General features: G+C 40.1%; 1 protein-coding gene across 1 annotated transcript in view; it reads left to right on the forward strand.

The window, feature by feature from the left end:
* The first annotated feature begins 4,779 nt into the window (after window positions 1–4,779).
* IL23R (interleukin 23 receptor) overlaps window positions 4,780–12,186 on the forward strand; it is a 59,559-nt gene continuing 52,152 nt past the window's right edge. The window contains exons 1-3 of the mRNA XM_053592604.1: window positions 4,780–4,839; window positions 6,132–6,234; window positions 10,118–10,414. Of these exons, the coding sequence (XP_053448579.1) occupies window positions 6,165–6,234; window positions 10,118–10,414 (367 nt within the window). The 5' untranslated portion in view covers window positions 4,780–4,839; window positions 6,132–6,164. The remainder of the gene's footprint in view (window positions 4,840–6,131; window positions 6,235–10,117; window positions 10,415–12,186) is intronic.

Here is a 12,186-nt window from a genome sequence, read left to right on the forward strand (position 1 = left end):
AGGGATGCCTCAAATCCTTGGGGGTGTAAAACCGATTACGGTGAAGGGTGGAAGGAGAGAGGGGCACGGGCGAGGATTGAGTGAAAAGAACGGGGAGCGGGGACTCTGGGTGGGTCCCCTTAACTCCTCCTTTCCCGGGTACTCGCCTAGAAATGCCGGATTTCATGAAGAAGCTTAAAACTGCCCCCTTGCAGCTTGAAGTCCACAGTTTGTATTTGGATATTTGATGGAAGATTGATTTCATGACGTAAGACTTAAAAAAGAATTAGTTCTTATTCCCGAGGCTAGGAAAGCGCCTGTGGGTAGCAAGACAGCCTTGTGTTACAGTAGAAGCCGTGCAGGAGATGTGGACACACACGGAGCGTTCACACGCCCCAGAATCATAACCTAAAAACGACCAGCTGGAGAACAGCTCGTATTAGTAGAGTGGTGGGGAATTTCTACAACTTTGGTTAAATTTTTAGTCAAGGGTCATGTTGGTAAGAATTTCATGAATATACCTTCTTGATGCATCAAAATAGAGAAAAAGAGCTTTAGAAAACAGCATTAATCATTACAAGACCATGTTAGTGGGCATGGCTAAAATTTTAGGGGGGAAAAAGTGTCTTTAGCTATGTAGAATCACAATTTGCCCAGAAATTGCTATTCATAATTAATGCATGAAAACAGTGGAATCAACTTAGTTTACCTATTTAAAATTTAAGAAATGCAAATAAAAAGAACACGACAGTTTGCTTCTATCATAGTTTTACGACCATATACATTCAAGATGAATGATTTGTATGGAATAGAGAGCTGAGTCTAGAAAACGGTGGTTAAGACCCATGCAATGCCTTCAGCTCATGAATTTACACAGGAGCAAAATTAGCTTCTTAAATAAAGGAGGACTGCATTAAATGTTATCCACTCATAAATCTTTAGTCAATAAAATTTATAAGGCATAGATTTTATATGAAATTCTTAGAATATTATTATCTCAGCTAATATTTATGGAGTATAAACTTCATGCCACATATAAGGCTAAACTTTTTTTTTTTTTTGAGGCTGTCTTACTATGTCTTCCTTGGTAAAGTGCCTTGGCATTATAGCTCACAGCAACCTCAAACTCTTGGGCATAAGCGACTCTCTTGCCTCAGCCTCCCAAGAAGCTGGGACTGCAGGTGCCAGACACAGGCCCACCTATTTTTTTTGTTATAGTTGTCATTGATTAGCAGGCCCTGGCCAGGTTTGAACCTGCCTGCCTTGATGTACGTGGCCAGCACCCTAACCACTGAGCTATGGGCACTTAGCCAAAATATTTTAAATATTTATTTTTTTCCTTCATTTTCATTAATCCTTAATTAGTATCTTTGAAAAAGGTATTATCTTTAATTTTAAAAATGATCAGAACCAAACTCGGAAATTATATGATTTTTCCAACATCATATAGTTAGTAAGTATACTATTAATATAACACAGAGAATTTTCTTTTTAATAAAAATGTTTGGTAACATGTATACAAGAAACAAGTTAAATTGATTCTTTCCTAGGTACTTTAATTGCTTTCTGTTAAATTCAATTTGGATATTTATTGAATGAATCCATGAACCTATTATAGGTAAACACTGGGTAAAAGAGTCTAATGAATGTTTTATTTAAAAGTATACAGATTACTTAAAATGTTAACTAAATTCTATAAAAAAGCAAAGGAGGTAAAATCTGCAGACTTTTTCCTGCTTCAAGGAGTGTAGGACAACAACAAAGCCCATGGGCACATTGCTGAGACGGCTCTTACATCCAGCCCTGAGTTCAGAAGGTTCTCAGAACCTGAAGTAAAACTCTCGGATTCCATAGTTGGCTAGAAAGATGCACAGAACTCACTGGGAGCTATTTCTTATATTAAGGATTATAGTTAACCACAGGAAAAAGAGCAGATTAAAATCAGCCAAGGGAAGAAGCTCACGGAGCCCATGCCGAGTCCAACCGTGTGGACCACAGAGCTTTTTGTCCTCTTCCTGTGGAGTTAGGCCCGGCCACCCTCCCAGGGTGTGAGGTAACACACGGGGGTGCTGGGGACCAGGGACGCTCACCTGAGCTCCGTGTGCAGAGTTTTTAGCAGGGCTCCATCCCACAGGCAAACAAAGACCTTCCTCCCAGGCATAACATTCGCAGCACTCACCCCAAGCTTCCATTCCAGGAGCCCAGGGAAAAGGCCAGACTTTCTTTTTGGGCAAGAGCTTCTCTTCCATAAATTCTTTACTACACAACCGCTATACTTGGTTTATAGCATCCAAATATAAAATGCAGTTTCAGAAGGCCAGTAGGTTTTTTTGTTTTATTTATTTTTTTGAGACAGCGTCTTGCTCTGTCACCTAGGCTAGAATGCCATGGCCTTGGGCGCCGGCCCCATATGCCGAGGGCGGTGGGTTCAAACCCAGCCCCAGCCAAACTGCAACAACAACAAAAAAAGAATGCCATGGCCGCAGTCTAGCTCAAACTCCTGAGTTTAAGTGATCCTCATCCTCCTGCCTCAGTCTCCTGAGTAGCTGGGACTACAGGTGCCTGCCAGGACACCTGGATAATGTTTTATTTTTGGTAAAGACAGGGTCTCCATCTTGCTCAAGCTGGTCTTGAGCTCCTGAGCTCAGGGGACCCTCCTATCTCCAGATTACAGATGCGAGCCACCATGCCCAGCCCAGTGACAAGCAGTTTTAAGGGTAAAAGCTGGGAGAATATGGTCTCTTACCTTTTTATAGGCCTTCCCACCACTTGGTGGCAGTGCACCAAAGTTGAGATGACTGAAACTAAAGCTAGAAACTAAACCAAACCAAACTAAAATAATAATGACGTGAAATGACACCAAATATCTCATGATAATAGCTGCAAAACAACTTCCCCAAAATATGTCCTTTGCACGTGGGAGGTGGATTTTCAGACTCTTCAACACTTCGCTTCTCCCTCAACTCCTGCCCAACTCAACACATTTTACGGATGCACGAAATTACTATTCCAAGTCAGTGGAACTCAAGACATTTTCTTACTTTGAGTATTTCCTTGCTTTTTGCTACTACAAAGGCCAGATTTGTCTCTTTTGCATTGACATGCCCTATAGAAACTGGAAGGTCTTTTTTTTTAGTAAGAGAACAGTTGTTTTCCTAACTCAAATGCTGCCCCCAAATGATTATAAATCCTAATAACACCCATCCTTCTGTATTCACTTCTTGTGTTATACTCACATTTCTTCCTATGCTATTTATGATAATAATTTAAAAGCCCTATGAATTAAGTTTAATTAAGAGTTAATAATATCTTTGAACTAAATGAAAAATTAAATATGGGTCAGCACCTGTGGCTCAGTAGGTAGGGTGCTGGCCCCATACACTGAGGGTGGCAAGTTCAAACCCGGCCCTGGCCAAACTGCAACCAAAAAATAGCCGGGCGTTATGGCAGGTGCCTGTAGTCCCAGCTACTCAGGAGGCTGAGGCAAGAGAATCGCTTAAGCCCAGGAGTTGGAGGTTGCTGTGAGCTGTGACACCACAGCACTCTACGGAGGATAATAAAGTGAGACTCTGTCTCTACAAAAAAAAAAAAGAAAGAAAAATTAAAAATGAACAAATCATCATTAATTCTAAAATGACTGATATTCTCTCCAATTCCCCTTCTAAATCCTTTGGGAATCCTCCTACTGATTTGGCTGTATGTATTCACAAGATTATCTTAGACAAAGGTCTACATACCTCATTGCTGAACATCACTAGTCACCTTGAAGTGCTCACTTTGGCCATCTGGTGAGTTCCAGAACCTCTCACTTCACATAGGGCCCAGCACTTCCTTCTCTGGACACAGAAGCCAAATGAAATCTGCACCATGTAGATAATATCCGCACCCCCATGTGCATTGCAGCATCAACCACCATAGCCAAAGCATGGAAGCAAAGTGTCTATCAATGGACATTTTTATTCCATATAAGATAATGGAATATTATTCACCCCATAAAAACAAGGCAGTTTTGCCATTTGGGACAATGTAAGTGAAACTTGAGGTCAGTACACTAAGTGAAATGAATTAGAAAGAGAAAGACAAATATCGCATAATCTTGTGAAATCTAAAATAGTTTTACTCACAGAAATAAAAAATGGGATGGTGGTTACCAGGAGTGGAGGAGTGGGAAAGGAAGATGTTGGTCCAAGAGGGCAAACTTGCCGTTATCACATGAGATCTCAAACACAGCACAGTGACCAGAGGTAACACCAGTGATTTGTATAGTACACGTGAAATTTGCTTAAATGTTCTCACTACAAAACAAAGGGTACCCAAGTGAGGTGAGGGATGTATTAACTAACCTGCAATAATTATTTTGCAAAATACATAAACACCAAGTCTCATCACATTGTACACCAGGAAATCATATAACTTTATTTGCTAATTATATCTCCATAAAGCTGAAAACAATTTTAAAAGATAGATAATTAATATCAACAATGGTTGTAAATGAAAACTAAGTATCATAATTTTTGGTGTCAAGCATTTTGACAAATCAAGGATGTATATACGTTCTACTTCTTAGATAAAACTAATAATTTTAAAGCAAGCCAAGAAAAAAACACTGACAAAGCAGCTCAGTTTCAGTTACCTGGGTTTTCCCAACTATACATAAGAGCCAGTCATTTCGAATTGGACAGTCTGAGTTTCTCTTCAAGAATGAGAAATGTAGGTCAGGGCTCTGCTGACGTTTCCATCTGCCTTAGAGCTGAACCTCTGAAGTGATCACCACATGCGGCAGTGGGGAGAAAGACAGGACCCATCCAGAGGGTGCGGCCTGGCTGCGCGGGGTAGGATGTGCTCCGGACGGGTGGAAAGGTAAAGAGAGGACTGTCGGTGTCCATGTACTTAGAGGCGCCCGTATTTCCTTTCGGCAATGCATGGGCCAACTTGTTTTCTCCTGCGAATTCTCATGGTATTTTACACTGTAGTTACTGATAGAATCTGAATCTGTATTACTGTTTGGCATCACATTAAATAATAATTACTGCATGTATTCTATAGGTGAGTAATTACCTTCTAACTAGGAACATTTTAGGGCTTGTGTTGCCTCTTATCAAGAGAAGATCTACTCAAAGGCTCTACATTCCTGAGTCATGGGACCCTCAGTTTTCAAAATGTTATTAGGTATTTTATGCCATGTGATAAACCATGAGCTGTGTTCTGCTGTAGATTTTTATATGAAAAGCACGGGTTTTATTAAACAGATAAAAATAGCTGATTAGTGTGGATTTCTGAGTAACTCAATAATGTAATTAATTGATTAATTGAATGCTGTAACTCCAGTTGTAAACTATTAACAGCATTGTTTGGAATTTCTGTGACATGTTTCTCTCGTGCTCTCTGCAGATGAAAGGCTTTCTGTAAGCTTACCTGGTAATAGGGCATATGCCTTGCTCTTCTGGCACTTTTCTTCATTTTGAATCTATTTTCTCTAGGAGTTCTGAAATATTTGGCTTTTCTGAGTCTTGCTCATCAAGAACCGATAGCCCTAGAATGTGATATGTACACAACTCTGTCCAGGAGAAGAAGTCATCATCAGAAGTTAGCTTAGAAAGAGGAGGTTTCTGATGAGAGAGACTGAATTAGGAGGAATTATACTTTAATAGGGCAAAATATCCTAATAATTCATAGTGATTTTTTTTTGAGACAGAATCTCACTCTGTTTCCCCAGGCTAGAGTGCTGTGGCATCAGCCTAGCTCATAGCAACCTCAAACTCCTGGGCTCAGGTAATCCTCCTGCCTCAGCCTCCCAAGCAGGTAGAACAACGGATGCCTGCCACAACACCTGGCCAGTTTTTCAATTTTTAGTAGAAATAGGGGTCTCATTCTCACTCAGGTTGGTCTCAAACTCCTGAGCTCAAGGCCTTCTCCTGACTCGGCCTCCCAGAAGGCTGTCTGGAGCCTCTGTGCCCAGCCTCATAGTGACTTTTGAAGAGTACAACATTTAATCCATTGCTTTATTCCTTCAGCTCAAAACACCAGTGACATTCCTTTGCCCTGTTCGTCTCCTTCCTATCAAAAACAGTAGCTGTTAGATGGAAAAGGTAATGCTTTTTATTATTTTATCAAAGTATTGCGACTTAAATACTTTTTATATTCTTTTCTAGAGGGAAGCAAAGGCTGTCCTCCTGCCCCCAGGCATGGCTCGGGCCACTCTGCAGTGGGACACCGTAGTTGCCCTTCATGTGCTCCTCACCTGGTGTCACGCAGGTGTCGTATTTCACATGTCTATTTCTACCTTTTATTCAACAAATAGAATGTTGAGTGATTATTATTTTTAAGGCATTATGCTAGGATCTTTAAAGAATACAAAAACTATGAGATTGGAAAAAATGATATATACAGAAAAGCTCTATAGAATGAAATAAAAATGGTCAAATCTCTCTCCAAATACAGGATTCTTTTTTTAAACATCCCTGCTGGACAGCCCTTTTAGGTATAACTGCTCCCACAATGGAGCTCATTACTTTGAGCTGCCGTGTTCTGTCTTTAAACCATTATGCGTAGTTACTGTGGAAGTTTTGAGACAGGCTGTGTCATGGTCCACTATTTCACTTCCAAGTGACACAGAGAGCAGCGTCCTTTCTGATTCGCCTGTGCCAGCTTCAACTTGCTCTGCTTATCAGTGTTGCTGGGAGGGCCTCATCTGTTTCCATCTGCCCAGATTTCACATTTCTTGATTTTTGTGTATCTCATGTAACTGTTATAAGAGAATCCATCAAATACTGGCATTTAATTTCTTAATGGTTAGTATGTGCCAGGCCCTCACAGCGACTTTGCGCCCTTACTATTCTAATTTCACAACTCTTGCAAACATCTGGGCCTGTGCAGGAGTCCTCAGAGGCAGGCACAGGTGATTCTGAGGAATCCGGGAAGGGGATGGTTGGAAGTTCAGGTAGGGTAGCAGTGGCATTTGGGAGTTTTTGGTGGGGACAATAGTGTCCTCGTCAGACACTCAGTTACTGGGAGACAACACCAAGGCAGGTTTCTGGAAGGAAGTTTTGCAGACCAGCTTACTCAGAATACTGACAAAAGCAAAAGCAGTCTCTATAGGTTGGAACACGGTGACGCTGAGATCCAGATGTGGCCCCTCATCGGAACCGGACTCCTCTAGCAAGGGGCTGTTAGATACTTCCTGACTCAGGTCAACAGCTGTCCAAGATGGACTAGGGGAAATAGACACAAGCTATCTTTCCCAGCTTCTTGAAATATGCAAAATGGTAAATGAGATTTCTGTTCATACACTGAAATGATAAGCATAGGGAAATAAGACAAGTGCTTGTGACTTGGTATTAGAGACCTTCCCAGTGTCCGTTAGAAATTTTTTATATTTTGTTGTTCAATCTGTGATAATATTTTTAATATCATCCATAGTATATTTTTCCAAGTTGTCTACTAGAGTGTTGTTATTCTTTTTCAACACAAAAGTAAAAAATAGACTATGGTTAACAGTGCTAACCAATCTAAAGCCCCAGGAAAAAAGGAAATTTACATTTTTGTATGACTTATTCTTATATAATCTATGTTGACTTCTATTGATCACTGATTTTTTTTTTCTATATATTGAAAAACCACTGACTTACTAATTCACTCCTGAATGTTGGAAAGCTCAGTAGTCCAGAATTTCTGGGGTTCTTCCTCCTTCCATTTTTGAAAACCAGAACATTTGTCCAAACTTGAAATTTTCTGACGTTGGTGACTTTTTCTTTCTTTCTTTTTTTTTTTTTTTGAGATGGAGTCTTGTTCATTGCCCCAGCGAGAATGCAGGGGCATCGTCATAGCTCAACCCCAAGCTTCAGCTCCTGGGCTCAAGCAATCCTCCTGCCTCCGCCTCCCTGGTAGCTGCCACTACACCAGGCCTGGCTGTTTTTTTTTTCTCTTTCTTTCTATTTTTAGTAGACACGGGGTATCCCTCTTGTTCTGAGGTCAGAGGTCTCAAACTCCTAACCTCAAGTGATCCTCTGGCCTCTGCCTCCCAGAGTGCAATTTACATATAAATGTCCATTATATGAATGGAAATATTTTATTACATTTATATTATACAGAAAATAAATTCTTTAAGCTTGTATCTTTGTTCCAAAGATAAAGACTTTCTAAAATCTAATACTCACCTTTGGTTTTGTGGCCGGGTGCAGTGGCTCATGCCTGTAATTTTAGCATTCTGGGAGACTGAGGCAGGTGGATTGCTTGAGCTCAGGAGTTCAAAACCAGCATGAGCTAGAGCAAGACCCCGTCTCCAAAACTAGCCAGGCATTGTGGCCAGCACCTGTAATCCCAGCTACTCGGGAGGCTGAGGCAGGAGGATTGCTTGAGCCTAAGAGTTTGAGGTTGTGAGCTCAGGGGTTCAAGATCACCCTGAGGAAGAACAAGAATTTGTCTCTACTAACAATAGAAAAAAAAACTAGCCAGACATTATGGTGGGTACCTGAAATCCCAGCTACTCGGGAGGCTGAGGCAGGAGGATTGCTTGAGTCCAGGAGTTTGAGGTTGATGTGAGATATGATGGCAGGGCACTCTACCCAGGGCCCAGAGTGAGACTCTGTCTCACAAAAAAAAAAAAAAAAAAAAAATCATCACCACTTCGATAAGCTTTAAAGATATTTTAATACAAGGTATTTTTAGAAAAAGCCTATAACAAATTTAACAGATAATGATAATCTCTGTGTTAAAGTAATTTTTCATTTTTAAATTATATATTTCTGTGTTTTAATAATTATATTTCACGTGTTCTCCTTGATGTAAATTTTATTTAATTAATTTTATATGGCATTATAGTTTGAGTTTATAAAAATTATTTTTAAATGTTGATTATAAAAGTAATACATTCATTATATAATTTTTTTGTACTTTTTTTTTAAGAGTCAGAGTCTCACTTTATCACCCTCCATACAGTGCTGTGGCATCACAGCTCACAGCAACCTTCAACTCCTGGGCTTAGGCGATTCTCTTGCCTCTGCCTCCCGAGTAGCTGGGACTACAGGCAACCACCAGAACACCCAGCTATTATTTTGTTGCAGTTTGACCGGGGCTGGGTTCAAACCCACCGCCCTCAGTATATGGGGCCGGCGCACTACCCACTGAGCCACAGATGCTGCCCACAATTATATAATTATTAAAACACAGAAATATATAATTTAAAAATGAAAAATTACTTTAACACAGAGATTATCATTATTAATATCATCCATCTATTCACTTCTTTCTAACATTCAAGTGTGCATTAAATATGTTGCTTTGGTTTTTTTTAAAACAATAGTGTTTACATTTCTTGTATTATTACATTAATGATGACTTTTACAGCATAATTATCTAGCACTAAATTTTTATCATTGACAAGCGATAAAAACGGTTTTATTTATTATATTCATAATTTCCTGATAAAAGTAGCTTTTACCTAAAAATGAACAAAAGGTGGGTTGACCAGCTGGAGAGAGCTGTAGACCGGGGTTCAGATTTTTCAAGGCAGCATCATTTCTAATCTTACCTTAAAAAGTGATGCAGCTTCATAATTCCTCAATTCTCCCATTTAAAGTTGGAGAGCTAATTATATTTGTTTTCTCTCTCTCTTTTTCTTTTTTTTCTGAGACAGAATATCCCTTGTTGCCCCGGGTAAAGTACAATGGTGTCATCATAGCTCACTGCAACCGCAAACTCCTGGGCTCAAATCTTCTTCTTGATGAAGCCTCCTGAGTAACTGGGGGCACCCACCATGATGCTCAGCTGTTTTTTTTAATTTTTTTTTTTTGGTAGAGATAGGGGTTTCACTCTGGCTCAGGCTAGTCTTGAACTCCTGAGCTCAAGCAACCCTCCCACTTCAACCTCCCAGAGTGCTGGGATTACAGGTGTGAGCCACCACAACCAGCCTGTATTTGCACTTTAGACAGTTAGAGAAGCTTTGAGGCTGACTCCAGTCCTGTGTCATGCTCTAATAAACTAATCAGTGAAAATATATGCTTGGTCCTAAAACCTTTTTTCCAGTGGAAATCATTTAATTAATTGGAAATAATAACTTTTAAATGTGATAGGATATTGTTCTGAATCTCTTGTTTCCATGTTCTACATAGAATTTATTATTATATCCATTTATTTCCAGGAATTACAAGTATTAACTGCTCTGGCCACATCTGGGTAGAACCGGCCACAATTTTTAAGATGGGCACAGATATCTCTATATACTGCCAAGCAACAATTAAGAACTGCCAACCAAGGAGAATTTATTTTTATAAAAATGGCATTAGAGAAAGACTTCAGATCACCAAGATTAACAAAACAACAGCTCGACTTTGGTATACAAACTTTCTGGAGCCCCACGCCTCTGTGCACTGCACTGCTGAGTGTCCTGGGCGTTTTGGAGAGACGCTGATATGTGGAGAAGACATTTCTTCCGGATGTAAGTGTTGGGGCCCATTCAAATGTAGATAGAAGCCAGTTTAACCATTAACTGATGAGTACCAGTCTTGTCTAAAAATGGAGTAAAATTATCACTTCTTGGACTTTTGGCTAAGATCAAGGATAAAAGTAGAGTAAAATTGCTATCATTCACTTCTTAGATTGATATGATATGGGAGATGCCAACTCAACTGTCTCTGGGGCCAGGCTGGTGAACTTGGTGAATTAGAGAGGCTGGTGGGACCTGGGCAGAGAAGAAAGCTCACAGGTGAACTTTGGGGGCAGCCCCTGCTCAGATCCAGCATTCATGGGGGCCCCGTATTCCTAGATCTTTTGATACTTCAAAAGAAGACAGAGAAATGAATTGTTCAGGTGAATTTTAAAAAGTTGTCAATGCATTCACAAAACAGTTTTTCACTGCTGACTTGGCTCACCACTAAGGAAATAAGAGAGGGCAGCATCCTCAGATTTTAAGTGTTACTCTCTTTTCATCACATTGTCACTTATGCTTTTTGTTTTCCAAACTAATGTCATCAACCTTGAAGCAGATCACATTGAAAAATTTGGGGGCCAGCTTTTAGGGAGAGTTGTAAAACTAGCTTTGTATTCTCGACATGCTTCTGGGTTAATGACCTTGGGCAGGTTCCCTAACCCATCTAAGCCTCAATTCCTTGCAAAATGCAATTCCTTGTAAAATGAGGCTTGTTGTCCAGGCTTCATTAAGCCTTAAATTTCAATGGCTTATTTGAAAGCATAAGATAACGTTTAAATCACAACATCAAATGCCTATGTCCTTAAAAATGTGTCCTTCTGATAAAACATGGGGAGATTCTGATACATTGCTGTGTTCCTAATCCCACTTTTCCAATTGTGAGTCACTATGTTTGTTACTATAATTAATAAAGAAAATAGTTAAGTTAATCTTAGAATATATACTAGATTCAATTTCTATGCATAGTATTCTGAAGGTGCTTAATGTGCTACAGTAATGGGAGCTGACGATGTACTTAACTCTTAGTTCTACTGTCAAAGGATCAGTCAATAAACTCAACACTGTTTTAACCCAGAGACTCATTCTCCATGGTACCTAAGCCCATTTGGGGGGAAATTAAGGGGATTTGGGTCTTTTCCATTTTCCCTTTGTTGCAGGACTGGTGCATTGAAACAGACTCTTGTACCAAAAGTATAGAGGAAGGAATTTTATTAGTGGGTGGGAACCCAGCAGGTCATGAGTCTTAAAGCACTTGGTTACAGTTATAGATGTTAGGTCATGGGAAATTTTTTTTTTTTTTTTTATTGTTGGGGATTCATGGAGGGTACAATAAGCCAGGTTACACTGATTGCAATTGTTAGGTAAAGTCCCTCTTGCAATCATGTCTTGCCCCCAGAAGCTGTGGCACACACCAAGACCCCACCCGTCTCCCTCCTTCAATTTTTAGCTAGCAGGCAAACAAAGTCCTAAAAAGCTAATGATTATATTTCTCAAGAACCCAGAGTGATGTTATTTGTTGCATAGTCTCTTTCAAGGATGTTCCTGTTTAACGTGTCTCTTAAAGGTCTTTCTTACCTTTGGAGGCTGAGTAGGCAGCTATTTTGCTGCATTCTCAGGACCACCAGGGAGGAAAAGATTTATTTTTCCTCCCTCACTGTCATTCATACTCTTGAGAATCAAATCTGAGTCCCTGCCTCTTTCTCACCTCCAGACCTTAGCTGGAGCCAGACCCATGTCACCACCTGGCCCTCCCGCGGCGGCTGCCTGAGAAGTGGGGGGTG

Source organism: Nycticebus coucang, chromosome 5 (genome assembly GCF_027406575.1).
Source record: "Nycticebus coucang isolate mNycCou1 chromosome 5, mNycCou1.pri, whole genome shotgun sequence".
NCBI classification, from domain to species: domain Eukaryota; kingdom Metazoa; phylum Chordata; class Mammalia; order Primates; family Lorisidae; genus Nycticebus; species Nycticebus coucang.